This window comes from Nerophis lumbriciformis, linkage group LG22 (assembly GCF_033978685.3).
Source record: "Nerophis lumbriciformis linkage group LG22, RoL_Nlum_v2.1, whole genome shotgun sequence".
In the NCBI taxonomy this organism is placed as follows: Eukaryota; Metazoa; Chordata; class Actinopteri; order Syngnathiformes; family Syngnathidae; genus Nerophis; species Nerophis lumbriciformis.
In genome coordinates, this window is record NC_084569.2 from 30054959 (window position 1) to 30069958 (window position 15000).

Below are 15000 nucleotides of genomic sequence, written 5' to 3' on the forward strand. Positions count from 1 at the left end.
AGGGCCGCTTGTTGTCACTGTCACTCAGAGTTGCATTGCAAAATTACACAGAATAAATGTGTTTATTTTTGTTTAGAATTCAGATGGGTTTGATTTGGTGCGCGGCATATATTTGCTGTGCGCAGAGGACGCTTGAGCAGTGCGCAATTGCGCAGGCGCGCACCTTAGAGGGAACGTTGTGCCAAGCACTTGGAAGTCCACTACTTCTTCCCGCAGGCTATCCAGGTCCAATCGCAGCTGCGGCTTGGAACTTACAAGCGTATTTCTTCATCTTACTCGTCGTCGGCATCGCCACGGCTGTATCTTCCTCGTTCTTCAGCTTGTCTCCTTGTTGTGTGCGCAGTTGTGCACTGCACTCACTCTCTAAAATAGATGTTATAAAGTGATTGGGCAGGCATGCTGTTTATATTGTGGGAAAGCGGACGTGAAAACAGGCTGTCGACACGTCACTCAGGTCCGCATGGAGCTGGAGGGGGCGTGGCCTCCAGCTCCGCCTGAATTTCGGGAGATTTTCGGGAGAAAATTTGTCCCGGGAGGTTTTCGGGAGAGGCGCTGAATTTCAGGAGTCTCCCGGAAAATCCGGGAGGGTTGGCAAGTATGACCGATACCGATATATACGGTCGTGGAATTAACACATTATTATGCCTCATTTTGTTGTGATGCCCCGCTGGATGCATTAAACAATGTAACAAGGTTTTCCAAAATAAATCAACTCAAGTTATGGAAAAAAAATGCCAACATGGCACTGCCATAATTATTATTGAAGTCACAAAGTGCATTATTTTTTTTTAACATGCCTCAAAACAGCAGCTTGGAATTTGGGACATGCTCTCCCTGAGAGAGCATGAGGGGGTTGAGGTGAGGGGTAGCGGGGGGTGTATATTGTAGCGTCCCGGAAGAGTTAGTGCTGCAAGGGGTTCTGGGTATTTGTTCTGTTGTGTTACGGTGCGGATGTTCTCCCGAAATGTGTTTGTCATTCTTGTTTGGTGTGGGTTCACAGTGTGGCGCATATTTGTAACAGTGTTAAAGTTGTTTATACGGCCACCCTCAGTGTGACCTGTATGGCTATTGACCAAGTATGCATGGATTCACTTGTGTGTGTGTGTAAGAGCTACATATATTATGTGACTGGGCCGGCACGCAAAGGAAGTGCCTTACTTTCGTGTACACAGCAGCGTTTTAAAAAGTCATAAATTTTACTTTTTGAAACCGATACCGATTATTTCCGATATTACATTTTAAAGCATTTATCGGCCGGTAATATCGGCAGTCCGATATTATCGGACATCTCTAATACAAAGTATTTCAATGTTTGGAATCTGCTCTTTTGCATGAGTTACTATGGTCATCTAATTAGTTACTATGGTCATCTAAGTCAGTGTTTTTCAACCACTGTGCCGCGGCACACTCGTGTGCCGTGAGATACAGTCTGGTGTGCTGTGGGAGATTATCTTATTTCACCGATTTGGGTTTAAAATATTTTTTGCAAACCAGTAATTATAGTCTGCAAATTAAGTGTTGTTGTTGAGTATCAGTGCTGTCTAGAGCTTGACAGAGTAACCGTGTAATACTCTTCCATATCAGTAGGTGGCAGCCGGTAGCTAATTGCTTTGTAGATGTCGGAAACAGCGGGAGGCAGCGTGCAGGTATAAAGGTGTCTGATGCTTAAACCAAAAATAAACAAAACGTGAGTGCCCCTAAGAAAAGGCATTGAAGCTTAGGGAAGGCTATGCAGAACAAAACTAAAACTGAACTGGCTACAAAGTAAACAAAAACAGAATGCTGGACGACAGCAAAGACTTACTGTGGAGCTAAGACGTCCACAAAGTACATCCGAACATGACATGACAATCAACAATGTCCCCACAAAGAAGGATAAAAAAAACTGAAATATTATTGATTGCTAGAACAAAGTAGATGCGGGAAATATCCCTCAAAGGAAGACATGAAACTGCTACAAGAAAATACCAAAAAAAGAGAAAAAGCCACCAAAATAGGAGCGCAAGACAAGAACCAAAACACTACACACAGGAAAACAGCAAAAAAATGGCGTGATGTGACAGATGGTGACAGTAGACCTACTTTGAGACAAGAGCTATATTGATACATAGTTGGTTATGGTTTAAAGTCATATCCAACAATTGCGACAACGACTTTTTACTGTTAACAGAGTTTCGTTTTTTTAATGATTTCTGCTGGTGGTGTGCCTCCGGATATTTTCAACGCCAAAAATGTGCCTTGGCTCAAAAAAGGTTGAAAAACACTGCTCTAAGTCACTGCAGCTCAGACGAGCCGTGGGTGGGGAGCGTTTCCACAGAATGTCAGCCTGAAATGTGGGTGTCAGGGACAGACGCGGATGGAGATTCTTACAAGAAAGTTCTAAAGCTTATTGATATATCAGATGTATCAGATTGTAAGTGTGTTTATCTTTTACCTTTCGCGTTCATTTTTCGCTGTTTGATGCATTTTTGTTGCGTTTCGCTTGATTGTAAAATATGTCGATCGAGAGGGAGTGTGACGTTCATATGTTGTCAATATTCAGTGTTTTATCGTTCATAGTTAATATTGTAAATCCCACATTCTTTATTTTCGTGTACAATTTTGGTGTCTCATTCAGTAAAAACATGTACAATTCCATTCCGGCGGTCTGTCATAACGTTTTTAGCATTCAATCAGACATTATTGTTAGGTTTTGTATTAGTGTTCCTGAAAATCAGATATACCGGCCCCCAGACACATTTTGTTCTCTAAATTTGGCCCCCTGAGTCCAAACAATTGCCCAGGCCTGTTGTAATAGGAAAACTCAAACTCAGGGGGGAAAAAAAGGCAAGAAAGGCAGAATGAAATGTGAAAGTTAAATTGCATTGACATTTTTTTTCCAACTTAGCATATGATGAGCAAAGAACATGAAGAGAAGAAAGAAACATATTTAGGCCAGCCTAATGTATATGTGATATTTATAAATATACGTGACAACCATCCCCGAAGAGAATGTGGCGACCATTCCTAACAGGATCTTATCGCTAGCATCAAGGCTAACAACCGTGTCACAACTAATTAGCGAGCTAAAAACAATTGAAACACTGTATATTCCAAGCTATAGAGCGCACCGGTATTCAAGCCACACCCACCAAAATTTTTGAAAACATAAATATGTTTACATATACAGTATTAGCCGCAAATACGGTATATACTGGTAAGAAAGATTTTGGAAATGTTCATTTACGTACCTTAATTGTTTCCAAACGGTGCCTGACACAGGGCAGTAAAACGGCTGATCAAACAAAACAGAAGTCATCGTCATGGACCCATTAGCTGTGGAAGCTCGCTCCCCAATCAGCTAAACAGACTCAATAATGCCGCTGTGACGTTTGGGTGAATTTACGAAACTGAAACAAAACAAAAAGAAAGCTGTTGTAAGTTAATAATACTAACACAGACACTCGTAAACATGTTAGCATATTAGTTATTGCTAGCGATGCTAGCTTGATTACGATAGCATGTACAAATATGCACGAAAACACTCCTACAGACATTACACATGGGACAGTTTAGTAAGTAAGAATTGTTTTAGTTATATTGTAAACCTTACAAATGTTGCTTGGAGTGATGAATGAAGAATTATTTCAAACAGAAACGCTACGGACGAATACTTCCGGTTCAAGGAACGAAACTACATTTTCAACCCGCAGCACCTGCCGCGAGCAAACTCGTCAAAAAGATGGCGCCATCGCACAAACAACCACGCACCTTTTCAGTGTCTACGTCGGTGTTCTATGAAAACTATTTGTTGAATACAAAACCCATAAATTAGCCGCACCGTTTTATAAGCAGCAGGGTTCAAAGTGTTGAAAAAAAGGATAAATTGTAGCTTCCTGTACTGAATATACTTAACCTTTATTTTAATAACAGTTGCTAATGAGATATTATACAATATAACGACGACTGTCAAATGATTAAAATATCTAATCGTGATTAATCAATCAATCAATCAATGTTTATTTATATAGCCCTAAATCACAAGTGTCTCAAAGGGCTGCACAAGCCACAACGACATCCGCGGTACAGAGCCCACATAAGGGCAAGCAAAAACTCACAACCTAGGGGGACCTTGGAGAGGACCGCATATGTGGGCGACCCCTCTTAATCACATTTTATCCATAGTTAACTCATAATTAATCAGATAATCTCAATTGTGTATATTTAATAGGTGGACCTTAGTAAAAACAATTATATAAATATTTGTTTGTTAATTTGTATTTATTTTTTTAAACATTTCAACACAAAATGGACACAAACACTCCTTTACAGACGTGCATGCCTCGTCGCTTGTTTTTCTGCCAGTCTGGGCTGTGACCTCGTGTTTGGTGGTGTGTCAAGTCTACTGGGGGTAGAAAAGCAAGCCCAAATAAGTAACCACACGTTCAAAAGCAAGTCCGATAAAACGCATCCCGTGACTCACGTACTTTGCAAGCGACTTTAGTAAAAAAAACAAGCCAAAAAGCGGACTTGGCAACAACTCCGGTGATAACTCAGCTCACAGCAACAATGGGCGTAAATACCGTATTTTTCGGAGTATAAGTCGCTCCAGAGTATAAGTTGCACCGGCCGAAAATGCATAATAAAGAAGGAAAAAAACATATATAAGTCACATTTTTTGGGGAAATTTATTTGATAAAACCCAACACCAAGAATAGACATTTGAAAGGCAATTTAAAATAAATAAAGAATAGTGAACAACAGGCTGAATAAGTGTACGTTATATGAGGCATAAATAACCAACTGAGAACGTGCCTGGTATGTTAATGTAACATACCAGGCATGTACCATAATCACCAGAACCCCTTCAATCCAGCACATCACCCCTGTTCTGCAGCAACTCCACTGGCTACCCATCAAACTTCGTATCCAGTTTGAAATAATTCTCCTCACTTTCAAAGCCACCCATAACCTCTCTCCATCTTATCTCTCTGACCTGATCCATGTTGCCACGCCCTCACGTTCCCTAAGATCCTCTTCATCCATGCATCTCACTGTCCCTTTATTTAAACTGTCCACCATGGGTGTCCGAGCTTTCAGCCGCTCTGCCCCACATCTTTGGAACTCTTTGCCACCAGACCTTCGTAACTTGGACTCAATATCCCTCTTCAAATCAAGACTCAAAACACACCTATTCTTGACTGCTTATTCACTGTAATCATATTTTCTTCTCTATCTTTGTTGTTGTTATTATTGTTGTTTTTATCCAATTTGATTTTATTGTTTTGATTTTGTACGATGTCCTTGAGCGCCCAGAAAGGCGCCTTATAAATAAAAATAAATGTAATATTATATTACAGTAAGAGTCATTCAAATAACTATAATATATAGAACATGCTATACGTTTACCAAACAATCTGTCACTCCTAATCGCTAAATCCCATGAAATCTTATACGTCTAGTCTCTTACGTGAATGAGCTAAATTATATTATTTGATGGTAATGTGTTAACAATTTCACACATAAGTCGCTCCTGAGTATAAGTCGCACCCCAAACTATGAAAAAAAACTGTGACTTATAGTCCGAAAAATACGGTAACCTAAACCATACTTGCCAACCCTCCTGGATTTTCCGGGAGACTCCCGAAATTCAGCGCCTCTCCCGAAAACCTCCCGGGACAAATTTTCTCCCGAAATTCAGGCGGAGCTGGAGGCCACGCCCTCTCCAGCTCCATGCGGACCTGAGTGACGTGTTGACAGCCTGTTCACACGTCCGCTTTCCCACAATATAAACAGCTAATGATCGAGGGCGAGTTCTTGGTTTCTTATGTGGGTTTATTGTTAGGCAGTTTCATTAACGTCCTCCCAGCGCGGTAACAACACACAACAACAGCAGTCAAGTTTTCGTCTGCCGTAAAGCAGTTCGTCTGCCGTAAACAGCAATGTTGTGACACTTTTAAACAGGACAATACTGCCATCTACTGTACATGCATATGTGACCCACCCATAATGTGTCAAATTTTTGTGATTTATTTATTTTATTTTGTGGTTTGAATTCGTTTTTGGAGCTGTCATTGCACATTTATCAGTATTCACATTGGTCAGTAGGGGGCAGTAGGGCGTTTCTTCCCAATTGAATACTATCACCTGCAGACCGGAAGTGTCTTGTCATTCTGATGAGCGCGACCAGTCTGTGAACAATTGAAACGTCCTGTGTGCTTTTTCCTCCTGTATAACAGGTTAGTTTTGGTGAATCAATTCACTGAATAATATCCATGTGATCTTTATAAGTTTAAGTACACATTCTGATGGTGGAGCCTAACTCTAAAGTGTTTGTGAGTTGTAGTTTGTATTTGAGAATGAATCGAGTGCACAGCTGCAGTAATCAATACAAAAAGGCGACGTGAGTACGCAATGTTTATATAAGATCTTCTGATCCTAATTCAGACTCCCAAATTAGAGCTCCCGTTTTCTTATTGATTTTATAATGTATATTTGTATAATGTGTGTGTTCTGAAATAGTGACAGAGAATAGAACAAGGATGGACAATTCAACCCTTAACTCAACAATGATTAGATGAGTGTTATGTGTGTGTATATATGTAAATAAATGAACACTGAAATTCAAGTATTTCTTTTATTTATTTATATACACACACACACACATATATATATATATATATATATATATATATATATATATATATATATATATATATATAGTGAATTTCAGTGAATTCTAGCTATATATATATATATATATATATGTGTGTGTATGTATGTAATAAAATATATATATATATATATATATATATATATATTAGAGATGCGCGGATAGGCAATTATTTCATCCGCAACCGCATCAGAAAGTCGTCAACCATCCGCCATCCACCCGATGTAACATTTGACCAGAACCGCATCCGCCCGCTGTTATATATCTAATATAGACGATGCAAGGCATTAGTGAGGTTATAAAGCATTTGCCTGTTAAAGAAAGGAGACTGATCCAATGCAGCACAGACATTCGCGTGCCACGCTGTCACGGCCCAGACGCACACCAGTGCGCAATCATATGGGAGCCGCGCTGAGCGCACCTCCAAGCGCGTCTCGCTGCCGGCGACGGCCGGGTATGGGCCCGAGGCTCCAGCGCCATCCATTTTCAGGGCTAGTTGATTCGGCAGGTGGGTTGTTACACACTCCTTAGCGGGTTCCGACTTACATAGCCACCGTCCTGCTGTCTATATCAACCAGGGTGAGCCCCACCCCTTTCGTGAGCGCACTGCGCGCGGAGTGACCCCTGTTACGCGCCCCCGGCAACAGGAGTGGCGGGCAGGTAAGCTGCGCGGGCGGAGCGCGCGGAGTGACCCCTGTTACGAGCCCCCGGCAACGGGGGTGGCGGGCAGGTAAGCTGCTTACCTGCTGCGCGTGACGCCGGCCGCAGCGAAGGCGGACGAGGCGGGGTGTCGGTGCGGTGGTGACCCTGGACGTGTGTCGGGCCCTTCTTGCGGATCGCCTCAGCTACGGCTCCCGGTGGGGCCCTCTCGGGGGAAGGGGCCTCGGTCCCGGACCCCGGCGAGGCGTCCCTTCTCCGCTCCGTAAAAGTGTCCATCTCTTCTTTTTTTTTTTCTTCTGTTGTGGCATATGCAGCAGGTGCCTGCTCGTTTTTCGTATGTGGGTAACAACATTTAACTATGTATATATATTTCCGAATTGGTTTAACTGCCACCCGCCTGAATCTATTTAAAATCTATTTTTTATTTTTTTCAACCGCCCGACCCGACCCGCGGATAAAATCTAATTTTTTTTCAATTTCATCCGCCCGATCCGCGGATAATCCGCGGACTCCGCGGTTGTGCCCGCAAACCGCGCATCTCTAATATATATATATATATATATATATATATATATATATATATATATATATATATATATATATATCTTAACCACGCCCCCAACCACGCTCCCGCCCCACCCCCCACCTCCCGAAATCGGAGGTCTCAAGGTTGGCAAGTATGACCTAAACTTGCCTTTCAATATACATTTTCTTTGTCAATTTCTGCTCTCTATCCGTTAAATTGTAGAAAAATACAATGTAATTAAAAAATATTTTTGCTAACTTGTTATAATTGCGTTTACTTTGACAGCCCTGATTATATCAACATACATTTTTAGATAGATGACCAAATATGCTTTCATATCCAAATAAAAAAAGTAGAATTTCTCCTACAGGTGGCGGGTGCAGCCATCCTGGGCGTTGGCATCTGGGTGAAGGTGGACAGCGGCTCCATCCTGGGCTTCCTGGGGATGATTGAAAACGCACCTGCCGAGCTCAGTCAGGTGCTCAACGTGGGCTACCTGCTGATCGCTGTGGGAACGGTGTTGGTCATCATCGGCTTCCTGGGCTGCTGCGGGGCTGCCAGAGAGAGCAAGTGCATGCTGCTGCTGGTAGGTGGCCTGTGTTGTGTTTTTTTTTTATTATTAATCAATCCAACAAAACAATACACAGCAATACCATAACAATGCAATCCAATTCCAAAAGCTAACCCGACCCAGCAACACTCAGAACTGCAATAAACAGAGCAATTGAGAGGAGACACAGAACAAACCAAAAGTAGTGAAACAAAAATGAATATTATCAACAGTATCAATATTAGTTACAATTTCAACATAGCAGTGATTAAAAATCCCTCATTGACATTATCATTAGACATTTATAAAAAAAAAAGAACAATAGTGTCACAGTGGCTTACACTTGCATCGCATCTCATAAGCTTGACAACACACTTTGTCCAATATTTTCACAAAGATAAAATAAGTCATATTTTTGGTTCATTTAATAGTTAAAACAAATTTACATTATTGCAATCAGTTGATAAAACATTGTCCTTTACAATTATAAAAACTTTTTACAAAAATATACTACTCTGCTTGCATGTCAGCAGACTGGGGTAGATCCTGCTGAAATCCTATGTATTGAATGAATAGAGAATCCCTTTGAATCGGGAAAATATCGTTTTTGAATCGAGAATCGCGTTGAATCGAAAAAAATAGATTTTGAATCGAATCGTGACCCCAAGAATCGATATTGAATCGAATCGTGGGACACCCAAAGATTCGCAGCCCTAGGACATACCATTGACTACACTGTAAGCGGACTTTTATTTATGTTTAAGGCATTAAAAAATATACATTCGTCGTAATGTCTTTCATAATGATTGTGAACGATAGGTAAAATTCCCCCCAAAATTTAAATATGCAAGAAACTTTTGCTTAAAAAAAATATGGTTATATATTTTGTTTCTTGGGAATGCAAATGGCTCGGATAAGGTGGCATGGCCCAAATACAAAGAATAATTAATGACCTAGTTAAGTTTGGAAAACACTACTTTAGACTAAGGCAGTGGTTCTCAAATGGGGGTACTTGAAGGTATGCCAAGAGCTACGTGAGATTTTTTTTAAATATTCTAAAAATGGCAACAATTCAAAAATCCTTTATAAATATATTTATTGAATAATACTTCAACAAAATAAATGTTCATGAAGCCAGATGGATCTCTATTACAATCCCAAAGGGGGTTCTTTAAGTTGATGATTACTTTTATGTGTAGAAATCTTTATTAGGGCCCGCACGGCCCATTGTAATTTATAATTGAATCACTTGTTTATTTTTCAACAAGTTTTTTGTTATTTTTATATCTTTTTTTTACAAATAGTTCAAGAAAGACCACTACAAATGAGCAATATTTTGCACTGTTATACAATTTAATAAATCAGAAACTGATGACATAGTGCTGTATTTTACTTCTTTATCTCTTTTTTTCAACTAAAAAATGCTTTGCTCTGATTAGGGGGTACTTGAATTAAAAAAATGTTCACAGGGGGTACATCACTGAAAAAAGGTTGAGAACCACTGGACTAAGGCATATTATTTTAGTATTTTTGCTGTCAAATCTGAATAGTATGACTTCAGGGGGATTGAAAGTGATAATAATGTATATGTATCTGCCCCAGTTCTTCATCATAATCCTGCTGGTCTTCATAGCTGAGGTTGCGGGTGCTGTGGTGATCTTGGTCTTCAGACCTTTGGTAAGTAAGTAAAGACATGTCTATATGAAGGTTCTCATTCATCCTGAGATAAAGACATGTCCATGTTGACCGCGAAAGTGACCCGGGTCAATGTTTGTGTGACAGGCGGAAGACTTATTTGACAAGTTCGGTGAAGCATCAGTCCAGAGCATCAAGAAGGACTACGGGAAAAATGCGGACGTCACGGGACTGTGGGACACAACAATGAGCACGGTGTGTAAACACCCATCAACAAACTACTGACACCTGTGTGACGGACGTCCTCTTTGTTTCTGCTTAGTTCAAATGCTGTGGAATCTACAACTCCTCAAATTTCGTAGGCTCGCCGTATTATGCGGCCAACAACAATCAATACCCGCCTCCGTGCTGCGCAGCCGCTAACAACCGGCCCTGTAATCAAACACTGATCGACAATTTCACGGTACGTTTTGGGAAAAAAAACACCTTCGGTATGTTGTTGTTTTTTTCTTTACTCCTTCTCTGTGTTCTCCTCAGACAATCCCAGGTTGCTTTGTAAAGATCAAACAGTTGATTGAGGACAACACGGTGGCGATTGTTGCCGTGGCGCTGGGGATCGCCGCTCTTGAGGTACATGAACTCACTTAAAGTTGATTTACTTACCTATTTTTGCAGTTTGACATGAAACAAAAACACAAATAGTCCCCTCCTACTCAAGAGCACACTATGTCGATGTGCCCTCAAGAAAAAATTGACAATGAAAGAATCTTTGAAGTTGTAAATTTCCATAGCACTATTTGAGAAACAGCGACCTCTGGCGGCAAGATAAAGAAATGCCACAAGCAACCGAGTTCTCTCTATCAAGCCAGAAATTCCTGAGCCAATTTGTACAGTTTGAAAAAAGATTACAAGCTGCATACTTCCAAAAATTCCCAGATTTCCCAGAATTCCAGGTTTTCCGGGACATTTTTTCATTCAAAATGAATATGGCCATTTTTCAAACTTCCACCATTTCCACATTTTTCAACCGATTCAAACCATTCCACCTTCAACTTATTCCACTCATCCGGGACATTCAAACTTTCATTGTTTCCAAGTTAAAAATACATTCCTGGAATTCCCAGAATTCCCGTTTTTTTTCAAACCCTATTTTCACCCTTTTTTCTGTCGACTACTCCTTCCACATTTTTAAACCCACTTCAACCGTTTCACAGTCAAAACCTTTCTCTTAAATCAGGAAAAAGACAAAGTTGTTTTTTGAACTTGAAAAATTCCCGGTTTTCCTGAAATTCCAGGAATTCCGTAATACCATTTCTCAATTAAAACGGTTACTACTTCAACATTTCACAAAATTCCAACACCAACCATTCAGAACCTACTCAGTGGCCTAGTGGTTAGAGTGTCCGCCCTGAGATCGGTAGGTTGTGAGTTCAAACCCCGGCCGAGTCATACCAAAGACTATAAAAATGGGACCCATTACCTCCCTGCTTGGTACTCAGCATCAAGGGTTGGAATTGGGGGTTAAATCACCAAAAATGATTCCCGGGCGTGGCACCGCTGCTGCCCATTGCTCCCCTCACCTCCCAGGGGTGATCAAGAGTGATGGGTCAAATGCAGAGAATAATTTCGCCACACCTAGTGTGTGTGTGACAATCATTGGTACTTTAACTTTAACTTTACTTTATTTTAACTTTAATTATTGGTTTTCTAAACCAAAATTCATCTATTTTTTCTTCTTCTCCAGATTTTGGCGCGCTCTACCTTCCACATTTTCACCCGATTCAAACCGTTCCAACTTCAAACTGTTCAGCCTTATTCGGGAATCGCAGGCTTTCCCTTGACAAATTCCAAAAATTCCCAGATTTCCCAGAATTCCAGGTTTTCCAAGACATTTTTCTCATTCAAAATGAATATGGCCATTTTTCAAACTTCCACCATTTCCACATTTTTCAACCGATTCAAACCATTCCACCTTCAACTTATTCCACTCATCCGGGACATTCAAACTTTCATTGTTTCCAAGTTAAAAATACATTCCTGGAATTCCCAGAATTCCCGTTTTTTTCAAACCCTATTTTCACCCTTTTTTCTGTCGACTACTCCTTCCACATTTTTAAACCCACTTCAACCGTTTCACAGTCAAAACATTCCTCTTAATCAGGAAAAAGACAAAGTTGTTTTTTGAACTTGAAAAATTCCCGGTTTTCCTGAAATTCCAGGAATTCCGTAATACCATTTCTCAATTAAAACGGTTAATACTCAACATTTCTTGAAAAATTCCAACACCAACCATTCAGAACATTCACATTTTTTAAGCATTTAAAAAAAAAATCCATCTTTTCCTAATATTACCAAATTTCCATGAAATTCCCATTGAATAGAATGGTACATTTTTCAAAGTTCCACAACTCCCACCTTTTTTTATCTGATTCAAACCGTTCTAACTTCAAAATATTCAGCCTGTTCAGAAATCGTGTGCTTTATTTCAACAATTATAATAAAAAAAAATCCCATAGTTCCTACATTTAACTCATCCTGGAAATTCAAACAACCATTTTTCCCACAATCAAAACATTTCCAGGAATTCCTGTTTTTTTTCTAACCTTATTTCCAACTTTTTTTAGTGCAATGACTCCTTTCACAATTTTCAACCCATTTCAACCGTTCCACTGTCAAAACATTGGTCTTAGACAGGACAAAAAAACAAGTTGGTTCAAGAACTTAAGAAATTCCCAATTTTCCCGAAATTTCACACCATTTTTCAATTAAAAAACTGTTAGTACATCAACATTTCTTGATCGATTTAAACAATTCCTACACCAACCAATTCAGCTCATTCAGGACAGTCATGCTCCTAATCATTTTTTTTTAAAATCCCGCTTTTACCCAAAATTCCCAAATTTCCAGGAAGTTCCCATTGAAATGAATGGGACATTTTTCTATGTTGCACAATTTCCACATTTTTCAACGTATTCAAACAGCAACACATTCCAGTCATCCTGGACTTTCAAACTAGCACTTTCCCAAGTTCCAAACCAAATTCCGTTTTTTCTGGAAATTCTAACTCCTTAAGATTCCAACTATTCTTACATTCATACTACATTCTGTCAGCATTTCAGTTCAACTCCAGCATTGGAGCATTCACACGCAATTCCTTCAGGAATTGCCTCATCTAGTTATTAATTCCATTTCTTTTTCTACGTGTATTTCCTCCACAGATATGCGCCATGACCGTTTCCATGATCCTGTACTGCAAGGTAGATTCCAAGTCAGGTTAACTAACTGCAAAAGTGGACATCGCCAAAGGAGTGCCACTCCTCATAGTGCCTGTGACGGGTTTTGTTATGTAGAAATGTGTCAATGAATTACAGTTTAAACACAATAATGACAAATTAATTAATAACACTGCAGCTCCTGACAGAGTATATTTAATGTTTCAGAAAGTGATATTTTATTGAGTAATTGCATAAGTTTATTGTAATAATCGTATAGAACAGTTCATACAGGAGATAATTAATGTGTTGCACTGATGCAATAAAGCAATGTAGTTGAGAATGAATCTGTATATTTGTTGTATGCAACAGGATCAATTGTAAAATAAAATGTAAATATTCTTTCATTGAGAGGATTATTCTATTTGGGACATCACCGTTATTGAACTTATTATGATTTTTTTTATGACTAACTCACATCTTGTGTGTATTAGAAGAGACATTCAGATGCACCAAGGGGAAAAAAACAAATGTCAGCTTGTAGAATAAGAGTTATTTTATTTGATAATAATGTCGCCACAACTCTGTAAATTATCTAAAGACACAAGTCAATGTAGAATTGCCATGAATAGCTGAGAATGGAGCCAGAATGATGGCAATAAACGGTGCAGTGACTTGGGGAGTTCTTTTTTTACTTTTCCATGAAAAGTATGTATCCTTAATTTTAATTTTTAATTAATATTTAATTCTTAGATTAAAGCAGTGTTTTTCAACCACTGTGCCGCGGCACACTAGTGTGCCGTGAGTTACAGTCTGGTGTGCCGTGGGAGATTATCTAAATTCACCTATTTTGGTTAAAAAAGTATTTTTTGCAAGCCAGTAATTATAGTCTGCAAATGATGTGTTGTTGTTGACTGTCGGTGCTATCTAGAGATCGGCAGAGTAACCGTGTAATACTCTTCCATATCAGTAGGTGGCAGCCGGTTGCTAATTGCTTTTGTAGATGTCGGAAACAGCGGGAGGCAGTTTGAAGGTAAAACGGTGACTAATGCTTAAACCAAAAATAAACAAAAGGTGAGTGCCCCAAAGAAAATATATTGAAGCTTAGGGAAGGCTATGCAGAACGAAACTAAAACTGAACTGGCTACAAAGTAAACAAAAACAGAATGCTGGACGACAGCAAAGACTTACTGCGGAGCAAAGACGGCGTCCACAATGTACATCCAAACATGACATGACAATCAACAATGTCCCCACAAAGAAGGATAAAAACAACTGTTCTTGATTGCTAAAACAAAGTAGATGCGGGAAATATCGCTCAAAGGAAGACATGACACTGCTACAGGAAAATACAAAAAAAAAAGAGGAAAAGCCACCAAAATAGGAGCGCACGACCAGAAGTAAAACACTACACACAGGAAAACAGCAAAAAACTCCAAATAAGTCAGGGCGTGATGTGACAGGTAGTGACAGTACACCTACTTTGAGACAAGAGCTATAGTGATGCGTGCTTGGTTATGGTTTAAAGTCATATCCAACAATTGCGACAACGACTTTTTACTGTCAACTGAGTTTCGTTTTTTAGTGATTTCTGCTGGTGGTGTGCCTCCGGATTTTTTCAACGCAGAAAATGTGCCTTGGCTCAAAAAAGGTTGAAAAACACTGGATTAAAGAACAAGTGGGTTCTTTTGCAGAAAAGTTTGCGTCGGCGCCACTCAGTGGCCTGTTTGAGTATTGCACAATATAATTTTTTTTAGACTTTAAT

At 39.7% G+C, this 15000-nt stretch overlaps 1 protein-coding gene across 2 annotated transcripts in view; it reads left to right on the top strand.

Annotated features, from left to right (window-relative positions):
• The window catches only part of tspan34b (tetraspanin 34b), a 24233-nt gene extending 10591 nt beyond the window's left edge, over positions 1–13642 (top strand). For both annotated transcript variants that reach the window (XM_061973658.2, XM_061973659.2), the window contains exons 3-8: positions 8209–8424; positions 9991–10065; positions 10171–10278; positions 10346–10486; positions 10561–10653; positions 13242–13642. In XM_061973658.2, coding sequence (XP_061829642.1) covers positions 8209–8424; positions 9991–10065; positions 10171–10278; positions 10346–10486; positions 10561–10653; positions 13242–13301 — 693 coding nt within the window. In that variant the 3' untranslated portion in view covers positions 13302–13642. The remainder of the gene's footprint in view (positions 1–8208; positions 8425–9990; positions 10066–10170; positions 10279–10345; positions 10487–10560; positions 10654–13241) is intronic.
• The last annotated feature ends 1358 nt before the right edge of the window (positions 13643–15000 follow it).